At 38.9% G+C, this 23,144-nt stretch overlaps 2 protein-coding genes and 2 pseudogenes across 2 annotated transcripts; all 4 read left to right on the top strand.

Annotated features, from left to right (window-relative positions):
• The first annotated feature begins 1,993 nt into the window (after positions 1 to 1,993).
• Positions 1,994 to 4,219, top strand: LOC127931111 (olfactory receptor 11A1-like). The gene has a single exon (XM_052522468.1). The coding sequence runs from the start codon at positions 2,047 to 2,049 to the stop codon at positions 2,977 to 2,979; it is 933 nt and encodes a 310-aa protein (XP_052378428.1). The 5' UTR covers positions 1,994 to 2,046; the 3' UTR covers positions 2,980 to 4,219.
• Positions 4,220 to 14,679: 10,460 nt separating this feature from the next.
• On the top strand, positions 14,680 to 15,714 carry LOC127930020 (olfactory receptor 49-like; annotated as a pseudogene).
• Positions 15,715 to 15,896: 182 nt separating this feature from the next.
• LOC127906094 (olfactory receptor 52K1-like) lies at positions 15,897 to 16,631 on the top strand (annotated as a pseudogene).
• A 4,545-nt stretch (positions 16,632 to 21,176) lies between these two features.
• LOC127931101 (olfactory receptor 1-like) lies at positions 21,177 to 22,760 on the top strand. The gene is made up of 2 exons (XM_052522367.1): positions 21,177 to 21,243; positions 21,353 to 22,760. The coding sequence occupies exon 2, from the start codon at positions 21,358 to 21,360 to the stop codon at positions 22,375 to 22,377; it is 1,020 nt and encodes a 339-aa protein (XP_052378327.1). The 5' UTR covers positions 21,177 to 21,243; positions 21,353 to 21,357; the 3' UTR covers positions 22,378 to 22,760.
• Positions 22,761 to 23,144: the final 384 nt, after the last annotated feature.

Raw genomic sequence — 23,144 nt, 5'->3', positions numbered from 1 at the left:
CATAGAATAAATAGAATAAAAATTGCTCAATGGAGAATCTCCATTGACAGTGTGTTTTAGTCCAGGAGTAGACTTGATCTGCGTCTGGGTAACCTTCCCTTTGTCAGAAGCTTTGCATTGGTTCGACTGAATTATGTATTTATTATGCACAGTACATAGAACACAAACTCCTGGAAGGTTAATGTGAGAGCTGATAGCATTGCCTACACAGCAGGTTGGTGATGTCACATAATTCTTCTACATTTTGTCGAAGTGCCAGGCTAGAAGGTCCCAACACATCAAATAAAATCAAATTGGATTTGTCACATGCGCCGAATTAAACAGATGAAGACCTTACTGTGAAATTCTTGCTTACAAGCCCTCAAACAACAATGCAGTTTTAAGAGAAATAAGAGTTAAGAAAAATATATACTAAATTAACTAAAGTAAAAAAGAAAAGAGCAACAATAAAATAACAATAATGAGGCCACCGGTACTAAGTCAACATGCCGGAGTACTGGTTAGTTTGTACATGTAGGTAGGGGTAAAGTGACTACGCATGGATGATAAACAGCGAGCAGCAGCAGCATAAAGGGGGGGGTTCAATACAAATAGTCTGGGTAGCGATATGATTAGGTGTCCAGGAGTCTTATGGCTTGGGGGTAGAAGCAGTTAAAAATGATTTTGGACCGAGACTTGGCGCTCCGGTATCGTTTGTCGTGCGGTACCAGAGAGAACAGTCTATGACTAAGGTGGCTGGAGTCTTTGGCAATTTTTAGGACCTTCCTCTGATACAGCGTGGTTTAGAGGTCCTGGATAACAGGAAGCTTGGCCCCAGTGATGTAATGGGCTGTACGCAGTACCCTCTGTTGCGCCTTGCGGTCAGAGGCCGAGCAGTTGCCATACCAGGCGGTGATGCAACCGGTCAGGATGCTCTCGATGGTGCAGCTGTATAACTTTTTGAGGATCTGAAGACTGAATCTTTTCAGTCTCCTGAGGGGGAATAGGCATTGTCGTGCCCTCTTCACGAGTGTCTTGGTGTGTTTGGACCATGTTTGTTTGTTTCTGATGTGGAAACCAAGGAACTTGAAGCTCTCAACCTGCTCCACTTTAGCCACATCTATGGGTGAATGCTCGGCTCTCCTCTTCCTGTAGTCCCCGATCATACATTGTTGTAACAGCATCATAGGCCACTAACAAAGCCTACCAGTACACATGTCCCTCTTACCATGTGTACTGTAACAGTATTGCTTCCAACCCCTGCCTTACCCCAACCTAGGCTAAAACCAGGGACCCTCTGACCACATCAAGAACCGTCACCCACAAAGCATCGTTACCTGTCAATCCACAAAAGCCACGGCCCTTGCAGAGCAAGGGAAACAACTACTTCTAGGTCTCAGAAAGAGTGACAATACCAATTGAACAAAAGACAGCACTGCCAACAAGCTAGCCATTTCACATCAGTTGTACATGCCTTGTGTAATCTACTTTTCTCTATGAGTTACTGTAGTTTGTATAGATTTTAAGAAAGGCTTTGCACCTCCTCCCTAGAGGGCCTGTGTTACAAAATGGTTTCTGTTTTTCTCTGGACGGTTTCCTTGACTCTGAGAATATCTAATTTTCCCCAGGTATTGGTGTACACTTGCCTATCACACCATGGCAGGTGTTTTTTTTATATATATATAAGTATAGGAATCGTTTGAGGAGTTTAAGCAGTTCATGATGGATTAGAAATGGTCTGTCAAAATGTTGGATTTAGCATACTTTACAGGTAATCAATTAATTATTTTCCATTTCATTTTGATAAGTAACATGAGTGCCGGATACAACGTATAATATTGTTTGTTTTAGGCAATGAATTATTTTATCAGAAGAATCTAAAGCTGTCTGAATTGGTGAGTATAGATGTGAGCAAATGTATCTCTGAATGAACAAGTCAAGGAATTATCCATTTAGGTTGTTTGATGTTTATGATTTCATGATTTTAATATATATTTAAGCTTCAGTAGGAGGATTTGCTCCTCTTCTTCAAACATTGACAGCACATCTTTACCAACTCCCAGGACCATGGAAAACTCTACTCACTACGAGGTCTTCAGGCTTGCTGCATACGGTGATATCGGACAATTGAAGTATTGCTACTTTGCTGTTGTAACTTTATTATATTTTGTCATCATTCTTGCCAATGCTTTGCTTATTGGAGTTATCTGCATTGAAAGAAGCCTTCATGAACCCATGTATCTGTTTCTATGTGCTTTGTTTGTTAATCAGTTGTATGGGAGCACTGGTTTGTTTCCTGCTCTCATGTTTTACTTGCTGTCTGACACACATGATATTTCCCTTCTTTATTGTTATCTCCAGATTTATGTGTTGTACACATATGCTATAACAGAATTTTGTAATTTAGCAGTTATGTCCTATGACAGGTACATCTCTATTTGTTATCCTCTACAGTATAACAATATTATGACACCTAAAATAATTTGTGGCTTAATTCTACTGCCCTGGGTGTATTCTTTTTTCATCAATGCCATCATTATCTCCCTGAGTTTGCGACTGCAATTTTGTGGTAACATTCTAGACAGAGTGTATTGTGACAACTACACAGTCGTCAAGCTTGCCTGTTCAAATACTACGCTGAATAACATATGGGGTCTTGTTGTCACTGCGCTTTCTTTTTCTTGTACTTTATTTCCTACCATATACTCATATGTAAGAATTCTACAGATATGTTTAAAGTCTTCTAAAGAGACGAAACAGAAAGCATTTAACACCTGTATGCCACATATAGCCTCTTTGCTGAACTTCTTATTTGGCTGTTTATTTGTGATTCTACAAGGCAGATATGATACTGCACATCTTCCACCTATAATTCGCACTATTTTATTAGTTTATTTTCTGATATGTCCACCACTTTTCAATCCTTTAATGTATGGCCTTAGGATGGTTAATATCAGGCAGGCTTGTAAAAAGGTACTAGGACTTTACCCTAAAACATAAACAGATTATATTGAATTGTGTTTTGTTACTTATAGTTGCTATCATTGACTGTGCAAATATGTATAATTTTGCCATAATTTCTCTGTAGACCAATGATTCTTGTAAAGCATCAAGTTTATAATGTATTGTAACTGAGAATGTTTTGTGTCATATTAGCTAGTTAACTGCATAACTACAGAGCATCAAGGGGCGCTGCCCTCCCTACCTTCAGGTTGTGCTCAAACAGATGCTAACAGGGATCTTTGGGACGACCCTACACCCCAACCAGCTCTGCCACCTCTGTTCTCTTGGCCCATCAAATGTTTATCACTTCAAGGCTCCCTTGTGCCAGAAACAATCTATGTTTTTTTGTGATGACTAAGCAGTTGTTAAACTCTCCTGTTTTGAAAGTGAGCTGAGCAGCCTGTGTGGTACTGTATATCTACCATATCAAGTCTAGTGGTTTTACGTTTTGTGTTAGTTGTGCTCTCATATGTCAAAATAGTAAAGCCTCAAAGGAGTAATGAAAGAAGACTTTTAATACGTTCTCCCCACTAGAACATATTCATCAACTTCTCTGCAAACCATCCTTTTTTCTGTTGTTTACAACAGGCACAGAGGTTAATGTATTAATATCAGTACAGTTTATTATTTTCCCACCACTGGTACACCCTATCATATATGGTATTAGGACCAAGAAGATCAGGACATGTGTTACAAAAATTATAAGAAGAATATTTCCGAACTCTTGATTTTCCTCATCGAAAATCTGAACCTAAACTGGTACCAATTATGACTTTAGATATTACAGCAGCAGGGCAGGGTTGATGGTTTGAATCCCAGGTCTGACAGGATCATCTGCTAGAACTGAATATTTATACATTTGTTTTTATCATCAACCCAATCTCTTCTCCTTTGTGTTGCATTCTATTTCTGTGAATTCTTCTGCATTTCGTTAAATGTATTTTACTGTTGTAAAGTCAAATGGGTGATGCTGCTGTGTGTTCTTCTAGCATGTCAATGGACATGTATGTGTGTTTCAGTGGGGTTGGGGACAAAGTAAAATGATGTAATAAATTCTGTTTCAACAAATGGGCAATAAAGTATTATTCTAGAAGTGACAGTTCTAGCAGATCCTTTTGATATTTAGATGACATTTGAATTAGCAAGTTAAATACCCATAACTTCCTGTAAAATAAAAGGGATGAATCCATTTTCTTGATCAAACAGTTGTTTATTCATTTAGTCATGCTACACTGAATAAAACATTGCATTATTTATTGTAAATTAAAATGCTTCAAATTCATTTTTGAAAGAGATTCATGTACAATGAGGAAGATCAGCCCAATATGGGCTGCATGGCGTCTAAGATCACTGGAAGCACCATACTCCATTTTAAAGTAGTCCATTTCCTTCTTCTACTTCTACAAGTTTTTTAACAGGTATGAAGCCAAGTTTGGCTATTTATTGCCACCTGCAGTTATGGAATGTTTGCTCATAAATTTAATGCATTGGCTAATCCCTCCTGGTGACCTGTATGGAATTATGTGATCCTTCCTTAACCCATATGAAGTCCCACCCAGTTACTACTCTAGTGACGTTTGGCCACGCGAGTCCTATATCTATCTCTACGCTTGCAAACTTTTTAGACTGGGCGCTGAGCTAAAGGAATGACCCATCTGGCATTTGCCGTAATTACCTGGCCAGTCTGTTTCTGCTTAATTCTTAAATATATGTTCACTCCACAGGAGGTTGGTGGCAACTTAATTGGGGAGAATGGGCTTGAGCGGCATACAGTTGAAGTAGGAAATTTACACCAATTACACCAATTACTTTGCAGACAGAGTTCAGTGTGTCAAATCGGAGGGCATGCTGTCCGGTCCTCTGGCAGTCTCTATGGGGGTGCCACAGGGTTCAATTCTCGGGCCGACTCTTTTCTCTGTATATATCAATGATGTTACTCTTGCTGCGGGCGATTCCCTTATCCACCTCTACGCAGACGACACCATTCTATATACTTCCGGCCCGTCCTTGGACACTGTGCTATCTAACCTCCAAACAAGCTTCAATGCCATACAACACTCCCTCCGTGGCCTCCAACTGCTCTTAAACGCTAGTAAAACCAAATGCATGCTTTTCAACCGTTCGCTGCCTGCACCCGCACGCTGACCAGCATCACCACCCTGGATGGTTCCGACCTTGAATATGTGGACATCTATAAGTACCTAGGTGTCTGGCTAGACTGTAAACTCTCCTTCCAGACTCATATCAAACATCTCCAATCGAAAATCAAATCAAGAGTCGACTTTCTATTCCGCAACAAAGCCTCCTTCACTCACGCCGCCAAACTTACCCTAGTAAAACTGACTATCCTACCGATCCTCGACTTCGGCGATGTCATCTACAAAATTGCTTCCAACACCCTACTCAGCAAACTGGATGCAGTTTATCACAGTGCCATCCGTTTCGTCACTAAAGCACCTTATTCCACCCACCACTGCGACCTGTATGCTCTAGTCGGCTGACCCTCGCTACATATAATCGTCGCCAGACCCACTGGCTCCAGGTCATCTACAAGTCCATGCTAGGTAAAGCTCCGCCTTATCTCAGTTCACTGGTCACGATGGCAACACCCACCCGTAACACGCGCTCCAGCAGGTGCATCTCACTGATCATCCCTAAAGCCAACACCTCATTTGGCCGCCTTTCGTTCCAGTTCTCTGCTGCCTGTGACTGGAACGGATTGCAAAAATCGCTGAAGTTGGAGACTTTTATCTCCCTCACCAACTTCAAACATCTGCTATCTGAGCAGCTAACCGATCGCTGCCACTGTACATAGTCTATCGGTAAATAGCCCACCCATTTTTACCTACCTCATCCATTACATTACATTTACATTTAAGTCATTTAGCAGACGCTCTTATCCTCATCCCCATACTGTTTTTATTTATTTTATTTTCTGCTCTTTTGTACACCAATATCTCTACCTGTACATGACCATCTGATCATTTATCACTCCAGTGTTAATCTGCAAAATTGTAATTATTCACCTACCTCCTCATGCCTTTTGCACACAATGTATATAGACTCTCCTTTTTTCTACTGTATTATTGACTTGTTAATTGTTTACTCCATGTGTAACTCTGTGTTGTCTGTTCACACTGCTATGCTTCATCTTGGCCAGGTCGCAGTTGCAAATGAGAACTTGTTCTCAACTAGCCTACCTGGTTAAATAAAGGTGAAATAAAATAAAATAAAATAAACATACACTTAGGATGGAGTCATTAAAACTAGCTATTCAACCAATCCACAACTTTATTGTTAACAAATTACAGTTTGGGCAAGTTCGTTAGGACTTGCCAAAAACAAATCTACTTTGGGCATGACCCAAGTAATTTTTCCAACAATTGTTTACAGACAGATTATTTCGCTGTATCACAATTCCTGTGGGTTTCTGTGGGTCAAAAGTTCTGTGGGTCAAAATTCCCGTGGGTCAAAAGTTTACATACACTAAGTTGACTGTGCCTTTAGACAACTTGGAAAATTCCTGATAATTATGTCATGGTTTTAGAAGCTTCCGATAGGCTAATTGACATAATGAGTCAATTGGATGTGTACCTGTGGATGTATTTCAAGGCCTACCTTCAACCTCAGCGCCTCTTTGCTTGACATCATGGGAAAATCAAAAGAAATCATTCAAAAAAATTGTAGACCTCCACAAGTCTGGTTCATCCTTGGGAGCAATTTCCAAACGCCTTATTAAGGTACCACATTCATCTGTACAAACAATAGTACCCAAGTATAAACAGAAATATATGCAAATGTATAAAATAAAAAACAGAACTTATTCCCATAATTATTCAGACACTCTGCTATGAGACTCAAATTGAGCTCAGGTGCATCCTGTTTCCATTGATCATCCTTGAGAAATTCCTACAACTTGATTGAAGTCCACCTGTGCTAAATTCAATTGATTGGACATGATTTGGAAAGGCATACACCTGTCTACATAAGGTCTCACATTTGACAGTGCATGTCAGAGCAGAAACCAAGCCATGAGGTCGAAGGAATTGTCCGTAGAGCTCTGAGACAGCATTGTGTCGAGGCACAGATCTGGGGAAGGGTAGCAAAACATTTCTGCAGCTTTGAAGGTCCTCAAGAACACAGTGGCCTCCCAACATTCTTAAATGGAAGAAGTTTGGAACCACCGATACTCTTCCAGGGCATTGGTCAGGGAAGTGACTATGACAGAGCTCCAGAGTTCCTCTGTGGAGATGGGAGAACCTTCCAGAAGGACAACCATCTCTGCAGCACTCAACAAGCACGCTAAAGGTTCCGCTAGCAGCACCCCAACATTCCACTGAAAAGGCAGCACGCCAAATTCAAAAATATTTTTTTGAAATATGTAACTTTCACACATTAACATGTGCAATACACCAAATGAAAAACGTATTTTTAATCTACCCATCGTGTCCGATTTCTAAAAGGCATTACAGCGAAAGCACAACATATGATTATGTTAGGTCAGAACCAAGTCACAAATACACACACAGCCATTTTTTCCAGCCAAAGAAAGGAGTCACAAAAAGAAATATAGATACAATTAATCACTAACCTTTGATGATCTTCATCAGATGACACTTATAGGACATCATGTTACACAATACATGTATGTTGTAACGAAATTCGTCTTCCTCTGACGAGGAGTATGACAGATCGGACCAATGTTCAGCGTGGTAAGTGTTCGTCATTTTTAATGAAAAGACACTGCACACAAAAATACAAAATAACAAAGTGAAAGACAGAAACGAAAAACAAAGCAGTTCTGTCTGGTGAAGGCACAGAGACAGAAAACAATCACCCACAACTAAAATGGGGAAAACAGGCTACCTAAGTATGATTCTCAATCAGAGACAACGAACGACACCTGCCTCTGATTGAGAACCATACCAGGCCAAACACATAAACACAACATAGAAAAAAGAACATAGACTACCCACCCCAACACACGCCCTGACCAAACTAACACAAAGACATAATAAAGGAACTAAGGTCAGAACGTGACATATGTTTTGTTCGATAAAGTGCATATTTTTTCCAAAAATCTCAGTTTACATTGGCGCGTTACGTTCAGTAATGTTTTGCTTCCAAAACATCCGGTGATTTTGCAGAGAGCCACATCAATTTACAAAAATACTCATAATAAACATTGATAAAAGATACTAGTGTTATTCACAGAATTAAAGATAGACTTCTCCTTAATGCAACCGCTGTGTCAGATTTTTAAAAAACTTTATGGAAAAAGCACACCATGCAATAATCTGAGTACGGCGCTCAGAGACCAAACCAGTCAAAGAAATATCTGCCATGTTGTGGAGTCAACATTAGTCAGAAATAGCATTATAAATATTCACTTACGTTTGATGATCTTCATCAGAATGCACTCCCAGGAATCTCAGTTCCACAATAAATGTTGATTTGTTCGATAAAGTTTATCATTTATGTCCAAATTCCTCCTTGTTGTTAGCGCGTTCAGCCCAGTAATCCATCTTCATGAAGCGCGAGATCAAGGTCCAGACGAAAAGTCCAAAAGTTCCATTACAGTCTGTAGAAACATGTCAACCGATGTATAGAATAAATCTTTAGGATGTTTTTAACATAAATCTTCAATAATGTTCCAACCGAAGAATTCCTTTGGCTTCAGAAATGCAATGGAACGCGAGCTACCTCTCACGTGAACGAGCGTCACGAGCTTGTGGCACTCTGCCAGACCACTAACTCAGAGCCCTTATGAGCCCCTTCTTTACAGTAGTAGCCTCAAACAACGTTCTAAAGACTTTTGACATCTAGTGGAAGCCTTAGGAAGTGCAATTTGACCCCATAGACATTGTTTATTCAATAGGCCAAGCGTTGAAAAACTACAAACCACAGATTTCCCACTTCCTGGTAGGATTTTTCTCAGGTTTTTGCCTGCCATATGAGTTCTGTTATACTCACAGACATCATTCAAACAGTTTTAGAAACTTCAGAGTGTTTCTATCCAAATCTACTAATAACATAAACATATTAGCAACTGGGACTGAGTAGCAGGCAGTTTACTCTGGGCACGCTTTCATCCAAACGTGAAAATGCTGCCCCCTATCCCGAACAGGTTTTAAGAACAAATGAGTTTTTACAATGACGGCCTACCAAAAGGCAAAAGGCCTCCTGCAGGGATGGGGGCTGGGATGAATTTTTGTAATTTATTAAGTAAAAATATAGGACAAAACACACGTCACGACAAGAGAGACAACACAACACTACATAAAGAGAGACCTAAGACAACAACATAGCATGGCAGCAACACCTGACAACACAGCATGGTAGCAACACAACATGGCAGCAGCACAAAACATGTCACAAACATTATTTGGCACAGACAACAGCACACACGGCAAGAAGGTAGAGACAACAATACATCACGCAGAGCAGCCACAACTGTGAGTAAGAGTGTCTATGATTGAATTTTTGAATGAAGAGATTTTGAGGGTGTTTGCAGCTCTTCCAGTCGCTAGCTGCAGCGACCCAGAGATGTGTGGGATTAGGGGACCTTTAACAGAATGTGACTGGCAGAACGGGTGTTGTATGTGGAGGATGAGGGCTGCAGTAGATATCTCAGACAGGGGAGTGCTGCCTAGGAGGGTTTTATAAATAAGCACCAACCAGTGGGTCTTGCGAAGAGTATACAGAGATGACTAATTTACAGAGGATAAAAGAGTGCAGTGATGCGTCCTATAAAGAGCATTGGTGGCAAATATGATGGCCAGAATGGTAAAGAAAGTTGTGCCAAGCTTGTAGCATCATACCCAAGAAGACTTGAGGCTGTAATCGCTGCTAAAGGTGCTTCAACAAAGTACTGAGTGAAGGGTCTGAATAGTTGTGTAAATGTAATACTGTATATATAACTAGCAACTCATAAGCAGGCCATGTCGTATTTGTTTAATTGTCGATGTATAATCATATTTCATTACAGTGTAACGGTTAGCTTTGTTTACAGAAGGATGAAAGAACACAATATGTCTGTCAGGGAATGCTATTCTGATATGTCAGCAGAACAATGGGCCATGTGTAGATGGTGCAAGTATCATTGCCAGAATGATCCAGCATTGTTGCATTGCTCTGCAAAAATACTCTGTTCCCCTACTCTGTTTCTCTGTTCCCCTGCACCCCTGTGTCTAGTCCACATTGATACAAATCATAAATTGATAAGGTATTAAGACGTATGATGTCTCCATCAAATCTAACCTTTTTATTCTTACTTATTCCAAGACAATATTCGATGATGTATGAAATTGGAGTTGTTCATTATCAACTGGTAATACATAAATAATGAAGTAGGTTAATAGGTTAAACATTTCACTTTTAATTCCAATGCTTTTTTAAAAGATACAGCAGGTAAGTATACTAATGAACAAGCACAATACCAGTCTGGTGTTAATCTTTCTGTGCTGTATTGACGTATCCTGAAAATTACATCTGATGCTTTAGATTGAAGTGTCATATCACAGTGATTGCTTTCATATACATCAATAAGAAGCTATTTTCTTTACTTCAGAGTGCGAGCTGATCAAGTGGTCGAACATGAAAATGTAGTTATTGCCAGATGTTCACTGTCCGAGGAACAGGCCGCGGAAGCTTTATTGCCGGCAAAAGTGTCCATAATCAGAGGTAATTAAACTGTTCTGTGTTCTTTTTCTCTCTTCCTCTCTGCCTGTCTTGATGTACATGGAACCTGTCTCACATGCACAGTTTGGAGGAAGAAGGATACATTGACCTGTCGAATTTTATCCACCTCTTCTGTGTGGGATATTTGTCCCTACCTCGTCTGTGGGCAGATCTGCAACATTTCACGGAGAGTTGGAATAATCACCCTTTAAATAAAGAGGCGCACATAACACCTCACCAGCTGTGGCATATCGGAATTCTCCAAACACCTGAGCACATTTTTGATATTGCCTTAGTACTACACAGCTGATTAAAATGATCAAGTCATCATCAAGCATTATAAAGTACTCTTTGGACACTTAGTGTGGACACCAGGTGAGACAATACACACAATAACAGTCTCTCCTTCACTTCATCCTCACCGCCTTCTCCCTAATTCCTCTAGGTTATATCAGCTGTGTCAGTGAACCCCTCCCGCATCTGAACTGGCTGACACAGAGGGCACAGCATGATCATAGGCGAGAGGCCAGGTCAACAGGAAGTATTATCAAAGAGATGCTTTACATTGAAATACAGGTAGAGATGTAGTAGTTCCAGAGTTAATGATCCACGCTCAGATTATGATGACTGACTGTGTTAGAATAAAAAAACAAGGCTTAATCATGCTCACTCTCTCTATCCATAAGTCTCGTCTGCAGGTATGTTTTGATGTGAGAGAGATAGCCAGGCCTGTCATGGCCACCTCACCCGCTCTTAAGATAACCTTCGGGCTACCTGGGGGCCCAAGGCTGGTTAGGATACACCGCTAGAGACACTGTAATTGTGGTGAACTGAGAGAATACTAGGTTGGCACTGTAATTCATTAATTATATGCTGTCTACCTCTGTTCTTACCTCTTCCCTTTCTGTCTTCTACACCTCTCTCCCCATCTCGTCTTTCTTCCTCGTTTTATAATGCACACCATATGTGCATTGAAGTACAGATTGAATTTTTATTTATAATATCACAATTATGATAATTATAATGCATGTATTGTGTATTTATAACACCTGGAAATGAACTTCTTTCAATAAAGTGTTTCACATTCTCCACTGGTTGAAATTAAGTATCTCATTGAAATACTATCCTGTGTCCTCAGATTAATGCAGATGAAGGTAGTTAGATATGCATCTTCTTTCTGTTTATATGAATTACAAATCACCCTTTACTTAAATCATGTTTCTAGTCTATTGCGTAGTTACAATGTGTAATAATTTATGTCCCGGGAGCAGGAGTGGTAAACACTGTTGAAGTGTATACTTGTAATACATACATGCAGACACAGCATCATTCAAAGAATGGAGTTTGATACACCTGGTATTGGATATGACGGAAAAAGAATGTCTCAGAGAATCATACCTGAACCACACCTTTATTTGCCAAGGAAGAGTATGTGATCAGTGAATATATTCACTGTACAGGCTACAATGTGGGTCTCTCGCGTGGTTATAACTACAGTACATGCATATAGGACTTGCATACTTGACACAAAGGTATTATATCCTATTCAATCCATAGGCTTCATTAATGCCATTCAGACTTGAAGTTGATACAATAACTATGATAGCTAAGGTTCATAGATTGGTATGAATATTAGTTCGAACCTAACGTTTTGGGGTGCATACACAGATCGGCTACTTACTGTAGCTAGCTACACATCCATAGGCATGCAGTTATGTGTATCCTCCACTACACAATAAGCAAGTAAATAGTTTGCTAACGTTAGCTATGTTACATAAGATGCATTGCACGGTGTCAGGATTTGTCCAGGATTGTTCCGGTTTTGGTCACTAGATGCCCCCATTGTGCTTTTTTTTTACCCTTTTGTTTTTCCCTTGTTCTAGTTATTAGTTGCACCTGTGCCTCATTTCCCTTGAATGTATTTAAACCCTTAGTGTTCCTCAGTTCTTTGCTCTGTGTTTGTATGTTAGCACCCAGCCATGCTGTGAACTTTTGTTTCTCTAGTTGGATTTTCTTGAGGTACTCTGGTTTTGTTCTTGTTTATTTTTTATTATTCTTTTGAGGTTTGTTTTTTCCCTGCTGTTCTTACCACTTCGTGGATTTTCCTTGTATCTTGGAGGATATACATTTCTTTCTCTTGGAATTACATTTGACGTTGTGGATTTATATTTTTGCCTGAAGATCTTTTCCCTTTTTCTTGATTAAATCACCGTCTCAAGTACTGCTGTGTCTGCCTCATCTTCTGGGTTCTGCCGACTATTAGTGGCTCAGTTTACCGGAGACCCGAGTTCGTAACGGGGTCCTGACACACGGCAAGGCAAACTTACACAATTGCACATTCAATTTGCAGTAAATTATTTAGCTCGCTAGATTCTTTACATCCACTGTTTTCCAAGACAGCCAGGTTTGCTAGTTTTCTCAGGATGTTTTTCTCTTTTCTCAGTAGTCCCTAAAATATTAAACAACAAGAATTACAATGTCATACTGTACTCATGTCATAACACCAGCTAGCTAGCTGGCTAATGTTAGCTAGTCAGTTAACTTCATAAATCACATTTATGACAAAAATATATGCACAATCATTTGTCTCTACATTAACTAACATATTCCTCTCAATTGTACATTTTTAGCTTGACTCGTTATGACGTTATAAATAGTTACATCTGCTTCCCCTGTAATGCTCTGTCAGCCATCTTCATTGAAGAAAGCCACCAAGTACGGGTGGCTTGCGTCAAATTTGTCATTGGAACTACTCGATATGATTGGTCATATAAAAACCTTGGGACCCAAATGAATAATGAGTGCTCTAACTCCCCCTTGTGGTGGTCTTGAGCAATGAAGCCGTGACGCTTGGTACCTCTAAGTCCCGCGATATAAGCTCACAACTTTTAAAGGAGGAACCACTGTATATACAGTACATACACATACACTACATGACCAAAGGCATGTGGACATCTGCTCGAACATCTTATTCCAAAACCATGGGCATTAATAGGGAGTTGGTCCCTCCTTTGCTGCAATAACAACCTGTCTGTGTGCCAGCTATCTGTCAGATGGCCAGATACCATTTTTGAAATAAGGAATCTTGTTTGTCCAGGGTCACTGTGAGATATGTGTGACCAAAATAATCCAGGAACGGTCATTATGTATTTATAAGACACATTGGACAATGTATTCCATCCATCCTGTAAAAATGATGAAAAACAGTTGTAGTGTGCCATTTGGGACAACTTCTGTCATCTCCTCTGGGACGATAAGCCCTGAAAGTGTACTGCACGACTAGGGAAGCCCAGAATGACAAACATTTACCTGAGCAGGAAAGCTCCGGGCCTAGGGTCTTAGACCATAACTAGAAATCATGGTCTGGAGTGATTCTCTGTTTTCCTGATTAGTGTAGACTGCCAGGCTTGAGGGTCCCAACACATATATTGTTTTAACAGGATTAGATTCTACTAACACAGCCGGTTCAATAAAATAAGTTTAAAGATATGTCTTCTTCTGATGTGCTGCATTATCCTACCAAACTTCTCTCTTTATTTAAGAATGAATTTCCTTGACCGAGAATATCAAATTTGCCCCAGGTATTGGGGACTATTTGCATATGACACCGAGGCAGGCACTTTTTTCATCCCCCAAGTATAAGAATCATCATGGTGAGGAGCTGAGTTTCAGGAGTTCATCATGGTTTAGAAATAGTGAGGAGCTGAGTTTCAGGAGTTCATCATGGTTTAGAAATGGTCAGTCTAAACGTTACATCAATTTTATCAATATATTCAGCATTTTAATGCAATAAATAATAAGTGTAGGATACAAAATATAATATTGTTTGATTTAGGTTATGAATTATGTTATCCGAGAATGAAAAGCCATCCACATTGGTGAGTACAGCAATGGGAAAATTTATCACGATAACATGAACAGGTCAAGGTTATCAATTTAGGTCGTCTGGTCTTTGTGATTTCATTGTTTTAACTTATATTGAAGTTACAGTACTATAGAGGATTTGCTCCTCTTCTTCAAACATTGACAGCACATCTTTACCAACTCCCAGGACCATGGAAAACTCTACTCACTTTAAGGTCTTTAGGCTTGCTGCATACGGTGATATCGGACAATTGAAGTATTGCTACTTTACTGTAGTAACTGTTTTATATTTTGCCATCATTCTTGCCAATACTTTGCTTATTGGAGTTATCTGCATTGAAAGAAGCCTTCATGAACCCATGTATATGTTTCTATGTGCTTTGTTTGTTAATCAGTTGTATGGGAGCACTGCGTTGTTTCCTGCTCTCATGTTTTACTTGCTGTCTGACACACATGATATTTCCCTTCTTTATTGTTATCTCCAGATTTATGTGTTGTACACATATGCTATAACAGAATTGAGTAATTTAGCAGTTATGTCCTATGACAGGTACATCTCTATTTGTTATCCTCTACAGTATAATAATATTATGACACCTAAAACCATTTATGGCTTAATTCTACTGCCCTGGGTGTATTCTTTTTTCCTCAACTCCATCATTATCTCCCTGAGTTTGCGACTGCAATTTTGTGGTAACATTCTAGACAGAGTGTATTGTGACAACTACACAGTCGTCAAGCTTGCCTGTTCAAATACTATGCTGAATAACATATGGGGTCTTGTTGTCACTGTGCTTTCTTTTTTCTTGTACTATATTTCCTACCATATACTCATATGTAAGAATTCTACAAATTTGTTTAAAGTCTTCTAAAGAGACGAAACAGAAAGCATTTAACACCTGTATGCCACATATAGCCTCTTTGCTGAACTTCTTATTTGGCTGTTTATTTGTGATTCTACAAAGCATGTATGAAACTGCAGATCTTCCACCTATACTTCGCACTATTTTATTAGTTTATTTTCCAATATGTCCACCACTTTTCAATCCTATTATGTATGGCATTAGGATGGTTAATATCAGGCAGGCTTGTAAAAAGTTACTAGGCCGTCACACTAAAACATAACCTGGTTGTAATTTTTTATAACATTTAATTATGTGTTTGGTTACTTATAGTTGCTATAATTGACTGTACAGATACGTGTAATTTTGGAATAAATTTGCTGTAGCCCAAATACTATTGTAAAAACTGCATCAATTTTATAATGTTTTATAACTGAGAATCTGTTGAGTCATATTAGCTAGTTAACTGCATAACTATAGAGCATCAAGGGGAGTGTCCCTCCCTACCTTCAAGCTGTGCTCAAATAGATGCTAAGTGGGATCCTTGGGATGACCCTACACCCCAACCCGTTATGCCTCTTCTGGTCTCTTGGCCCTGGTCTCTTAGCTCTGGTCTCTTGGCCCACCGTACAAAAATATATCTGCAATATATATGTAACGTTTGCTTATGTTATTCTAGCAGTAATGGCCTATGACAGGTATGTCTCCATTTTTAAGCCATTTCAATATCATAGCATTATGACTCCTTCTAAAGTGAATATGTAGTTAGCCTTGGTATACTTTATTCCCATAAATCTTTTCAAATGTGAATCACTTCAAGGCTCCTTTGTGCAGGTACAACAACTTTTGTGATGACTAAGCAGTTGTTAAACTCTCTCGTGTTGAAAGTGCGCTGATCAACCTGTATGATATATGTATCATATCAAGTCTCGTGGTTTTACCTTTGGTGTTAGTTGTGCTCTCATATGTAAAGATATTGTTTGCTTGAAAGCCTCAAAGGAGTCACGAACGAAGACTTTTAATACGTTCTCCCCACTAGAACATATTCATCAACTTCTCTGCAAACCATCCTTTTTTCTGTTGTTTACAACAGGCACAGAGGTTAATGTATTAATATCAGTACAGTTTATTATTTTCCCACCACTGGTACACCCTATCATATATGGTATTAGGACCAAGAAGATCAGGACATGTGTTACAAAAATTTATGAAGAAAATTATTTCCGAACTCTTGATGCTCCTCATCGAAAATCTGAACCTTAACTGGTACCAATTATGACTTTAGATATTACAGCAGCAGGGCAGGGTTGATGGTTTGAATCCCAGGTCTGACAGGATCATCTGCGAGAACTGAATATTTATACATTTGTTTTGATCATCAACCTAATCTCTTTTTTCTCCTTTATATTGCATACTATTTCTGTGAATTCTTCTGCATTTCGTTAAATGTATTTTACTGTTGTAAAGTCAAATCAGTGATGCTGCTGTGTCACTGACTGTATGTTCTTCTAGCACTCTATATCATCGACTGCATCTTTATGTCATACATGTATCACTAGCCACTTTAACTATGCCACTTTGTTTACATACTCATCTCATATGTATATACTGTACTCGATACCATCTACTGTATCTTGCCTATGCCGCTCTGTACCATCACTCATTCATATATCTTTATGTATATATTCGTTATCCCCTTACACTTGTGTCTATAAGGTAGTAGTTTTGGAATTGTTAGCTAGATTACTTGTTGGTTATTACTGCATTGTCGGAACTAGAAGCACAAGCATTTCGCTACACTCGCATTAACATCTGCTAACCATGTGTATGTGACAAATCAAATTTGATTTGAGTTGATTTGGATGTCAATGGACATGTATGTGGACAGAATAAAAGGATATAAGGACACAATAAGTTCTGTTTCAAATAATTTCCTGTAAAATAAAAAGGGATCAATCCATTTTCTTGATCAAACAGTTGCATTTTTTCTTGCTAATGATTCCAAAGCATTTTTGAAAGAGCTTCATGCACAATGAGGAAGATCAGCCCAATCCCCCACTCAGCTACACTTAATCTAAAGACACCTCAGCCTGTCCCAGTAGAGTACCACATAATACCCATGAAACCCAGCAGTCAAATTGGGAAATGGTTCCATAGGAGATTTTACTGACACCAGCATGGAATGTTTTCTCACAAGTATAATCCATTGGCTGATCACACATGGTGACCTTTATGGAATGATGTGATCCTTCCTTAACCCATATGAAGTCCAACCCAGTTACTACTCTAGTGACTTTTGGCCACTCAAGTCCTCTATCTATCTCTATGCTTGCAAACTAAAGGAATGACCCATCTGCCATTTGCCCTAATTTCTGGGCCAGTTTGATTCTGCTTAATTCTTAAAAATACAGTTCCAGTCAAAGGTTTGGACACATCTAATCCTTCCAGGGTTTTTCTTTCTTTTTCCCATTTGCTACATTGTAGAATAATTGTGAAGACATCATAACTATGAAGTAATACATTTGGAATCAGGTCGTATCCAAAAAAGCCAGACTATAAGTTTGCAAATGCACATGATGACAAACGTCATACTTTTTGGAGAAATGTCCTCTGGTCTGATGAAACAGAAATAGAACTGTTTGGACATAATGACTATCGTTATGTTTGGAGGACAAAGGGGGAGGCTTGCAAGCCGAAGAACACCATCCCAACCATGAAGCACAGGGGTGGCAGCATCATATTGTGGGGGTGCTTTGCTGCAGTAGGGACTGGTGCACTTCACAAAATAGATGGCATCATGAGGTAGGAAAATTATGTGGATATATTGAAGCAACATCTCAAAACATCAGTCATGAAGTTAAAGCATGGTCACCAAATGGGTCTTCCAAATGGACAATGTCCCTAAGCATACTTCCAAAGTTGTGGCAAAATGGCTTAAGGACAACAAAGTCAAGGTATTAGAGTGGCCATCACAAAGCCCTGACCTCAAGCCTATAGAATGTTTGAGGGCAGAACTGAAAAAAGTGTGCAAGCAAGGAGGCCTACATACCCAACTCAATTACACCAGCTCTGTCAGGAGGAATGGGCCAAAATTCCCCAACTTATTGTGGGAAGCTTGTGGAAGGCTACTCAAAACAATTGACCCAAGTTAAACAATTTAAAGGCAATGCTACCAAATACTAATTGAGTGTATGCAAACTTCTGACCCACTGGGAATGTGATGAAAGAAATAAAAGCTGAAATAAATAATTCTCTCTACTGTTATTCTAACATTTCACATTCTTAAAATAAAGCGGTGATCCGAACTCACAGGGAATTGTTTACTATGATTAAATGTCAGGAATTGTGAAAAACTGAGTTTAAATGTATTTGGTTAAGGTGTATGTAAAATTCAGACTTCAACTGTATATTTCTGTTTGATGTACAGTGGGGCAAAAAAGTATTTAGTCAGTCACCAATTGTGCAAGTTATCCCACTTAAAAAGATGAGAGAGGCCTGTAATTTTCATCATAGGTACACTTCAACTATGACAGACAAAATCAGAAGAAAAAAAATCCAGAAAATCACATTGTATGATTTCTTATGAATTTATTTGCAAATCATGGTGGAAAATAAGTATTTGGTCAATAACAAAAGTTTCTCAATACTTTGTTATATACCCTTTGTTGGCAATGACAGAGGTCAAACGTTTTCTGTAAGTCTTCACAAGGTTTTCACACACCCAGCCACGTTTCATCTTCAATGCCCTTGCTGATGGAAGGAGGTTTTCACTCAAAATCTCACGATACATGGCCCCATTCATTCTTTCCTTTACACGGATCAGTCATCCTGGTCCCTTTGCAGAAAAACAGCCCCAAAGCATGATGTTTCCACCCCCATGCTTCACAGTAGGTATGGTGTTCTTTGGATTCAACTCAGCATTCTTTGTCCTCCAAACACAGCTAGTTTAGTTTTTACCAAAAAGTTATATTTTGGTATCATCTGACCATATGACATTCTCCCAAACTTCTTCTGGATCATCCAAATGCTCTCTAGCAAACTTCAGACGGGCCTGGACATGTACTGGCTTAAGCAGGGGGACACGTCTGGCACTGCAGGATTTGAGTCCCTGGCGGCGTAGTGTGTTACTGACGGTAGACTTTGTTCCTTTGGTCCCAGCTCTCTGCAGGTCATTCACTAGGTCCCCCCTATTGCAGATTCAGTCTTCCCAGCCTGGTGCAGGTCTACAATTTTGTTTCTGGTGTCCTTTGACAGCTCTTTGGTCTTGGCCATAGTGGAGTTTGGAGTGTGACTGTTTGAGGTTGTGGACAGGTATCTTTTATACTGATAACAAGTTCAAACAGGTGCCATTAATACAGGTAACGACTGGAGGACAGAGGAGCCTCTTAAAGAAGAAGTTACAGGTCTCTGAGAGCCAGAAATCTTGCTTGTGTGTAAGTGACCAAATACTTATTTTCCACCATCATTTGCAGATAAATTCATTAAAAATCCTACAATGTGATTTTCTGGATTTTTTCCCTCATTTTGTCTGTCATAGTTGAAGTCTACCTATGATGAAAATTACAGGCCTCTCATATTTTTAAGTGGGAGAACTTGCACAATTGGTGGCTGACTAAATACTTTTTTGCCTCACTGTATGTCTAAACTTTGTCTCTTAACCTGTTGTATCGTTCGTCGTCCTCGTCTGAGGAGTATGAAGGATCGGAGGACCAATGTGCAGCGTGGTACGTGTTCATGATAAATTTATTAAACACAGAACACTAAAACAAAAATAACAAAGAGAATGACACAAAACGAAACAGTCCTGTCTGGTGACATACACAAAGACAGAAAACAATCACCCACCAAACACAGGTGGGAAAAGGCTACCTAAGTATGATCCTCAATCAGAGACAACTAACGACACCTGCCTCTGATTGAGAACCATATCAGGCCAAACGCAAAACACAACATAGAAAAACGAACATAGACAACCCATCCCAACTCACGCCCTGACCAACCCAAAACAAAGACATAACAAAAGAACTAAGGTCAGAACGTGACTCCTGTTTCTCATGGTCATCTCCATTGAAACAAGTCTACATGTTTTTGTTCCACTTGGCAGTAATTGAAAGTTCTTCAGTCTGTCCAAAGATCATGAAATACCTCCTCGTGGGAATCCAAGATATCTCGCTTGACTGTTTAATCCAATCTCTTTCAGTAGAGTCTATTCATATCTGATTCTAACAGTGATGGCCTGTGACCGGTTTGACTCTATTTGTAAGCCCTTGCAGTACCACACCATTAAGACCCCTAATAAAGTCAACCTGTTGTTGGCGGTGGTATATATCGTCCAAATTCATAGAAGCAAGGACTGACCATCCATGATATCAAAATCATAGTTTTAACCATGTTTTGAGGCTATACAGTGTTTGTTTTCAGTTATATTGTTTATAAACAATGGAGTGAAACAAGCTTATATTTTGGGTTCTTATGGGGTAAGACAGTTGACTCAGCCCATGAGGCATTCATAAGTTATATTTTTCAAGAAACAATGGGTGTATATGATTCTTTTAAAAGTTTGAAAATGTAAGATTAGCCATTTAAGTGAACCAAAATAATTGGAATACAGTCAAACAAACACAAACACCTCCCTGATCTCAAATGAAGTGATACAAATACATCCTTAATTAATGCCATTGGGTGACATCTCTCTAAGACATTGCTTTAATTTGGAAAATACTAAAAATACTCATGTCAATTATGATATGGTGAAGGTATAAAAAGGCTCAAATGTATCACGCCAGCCAACATCTTACTTGGAAGACTGTTCATTTTAGAATGTTCTCATCTTCATCAAATTCATTCACACCAACTCTAGTTTATTAACCTGATGGTAACTATTTTGACATTTGCAAATTTTCTAAACGTTTATTTTATTACTGCATTTTATTATATGTAAAATTATGTCTGATAACTTCTGATTATAATTGTCTTTTCCTCAGGAAATATGAACCAAACTGTCTTGCATAGCACTGTATTTTTCACTGCGTATGGACCTCCAGGCCCACTCAACTACGCAGCTTTTTTCTTCACATTTTTGCTTTTCTTCATTACAATATTTGCCAATATCAGTCTCATGCTTGTCATCTACTTAGAATCACACTTACACAAGCCCATGTACATATTTCTGTTCAACTTGGCGGTGAATGGACTGATTGGGTGTTTATCCGTCTGTCCGAAGATCATGGACAATCTTGTGAATGACATAAAGGACATCTCTCACAAAGGTTGTTTATTGCAGGTGTTTTTCAGCAGTGTATATGCAACGTGTGCTTACGTTATTCTAGCAGTGATGGCATATGACAGGTATGTCTCAATTTGTAAGCCATTGCAATATCATAGCATTATGACCCCTTCTAAAGTGAAGATGTTGGTAGCATTGGTATATTTTATTCCCATAACTATGCTTGCTTTTCAAATATTTATCACTTCTAGGCTGCCTGTGTGCAGCTACAATATCAACAAGCTTTTTTGTGATAACTTAGCAGTTGTTAAACTCTCCTGTGTTGAAAGTGCACTGAGTAACCTGTATGGTATATGTATCATAGCAAGTCTAGTGGTTTTACCTTTTGTGTTAAATGTGCTTTCATATGTCAAAATATTACTTGTTTGCTTGAAAGTCTCAAAGGAGTCACAAACTAAGGCTTTTAATACATGTGCTCCCCACTTGATCACTTTCATCAACTTCTCAACAGCCATTATTTTTTCTGTTATTTACAACAGGCACAGCACAGTTAGCAAGGATGTTAATGTATTAATATCAGTACAGTTCATTCTTTTCCCACCACTGGTACACCCTATCATATATGGTATTAGGACCAAGGAGATCAGAACATGTATTACAAAAATTATAAGAACAAGAATCTTTTCTATCTCTCTTGATTTTCCTCATCTAAAATCTGAACGTAAACTGGTACCAATTATGACTTTAGATGGTACAGCAGCAGGGCAAGGGTTGCCGGTTTGAATCCCAGGTATCACAAGAACTTATGACAGAATGTGAGCCGCCAGAACTGGATGTTTTTATCATCAACCTAATCGCTTGTTTCTCCTTTGTATTGCATTTTTGTTTTGTGAATTATTATGCATTTTGTTAAGTCAAATAAGGGATGGTGCTGTGTCGCTGATCCTTCCACTTTAGCATGTCAGTGGGCATGTATGTGTGTTTCAGGGGGGTTGGAGAAAGAGAAAAAGGATGTAAGGATGCAATAAGTTCTGTTTCCACAAATGGGTAGTAAAGTATTCTTCCAGACATGACAGATCTAGTAGATCCTTTTGATATTTTGAAGAAATGTGAATTAGAAAGTAAAATAAACAAATAATTTCCGGTAAAAAAAAGGGATGTATGCATTTTCTTGATCAAATAGTTTATTAATTTCGTCATCCTAAAATAAATACAACTATTTTTGCATAATTTATTGTTTATGTAATTTAAAATAATTCAAATGCATTTTTTAAATAGCTTCATGTAAAATGAGGAAGTTCAGCCCAATTCCCCACTCAAATACACTTAATCTAAACACACCTCAGTTTGTGTTACAAACATAGACGTCAGCGTATCTGTCCCAATAGGACGTCTGTGAGAGTACGGGCAGCGCCATTGAGGCCATCTACATTTTGAAGTTGTCAATTTTCTTCTTCTACTACTTCTATGAGTTTGCAAACAATCTGAAAGGTTGCATAATGCCACTCGGAGAGTGTTGTTTGAACAGGTATAAAGTTGGTGAATTACTG

Source organism: Oncorhynchus keta, chromosome 1 (assembly GCF_023373465.1).
Source record: "Oncorhynchus keta strain PuntledgeMale-10-30-2019 chromosome 1, Oket_V2, whole genome shotgun sequence".
NCBI lineage: Eukaryota > Metazoa > Chordata > Actinopteri > Salmoniformes > Salmonidae > Oncorhynchus > Oncorhynchus keta.
Note: the sequence above shows the minus strand (reverse complement) of the source record. Positions and strands in the feature narration are given on the sequence as shown.

Excerpts from the sequence above, each read along its gene's own strand:
- LOC127931111 (XM_052522468.1), top strand. The coding sequence starts at position 2,047 with ATGGAAAACTCTACTCACTACGAGGTCTTCAGGCTTGCTGCATACGGT.
- LOC127931101 (XM_052522367.1), top strand. The coding sequence starts at position 21,358 with ATGAACCAAACTGTCTTGCATAGCACTGTATTTTTCACTGCGTATGGA.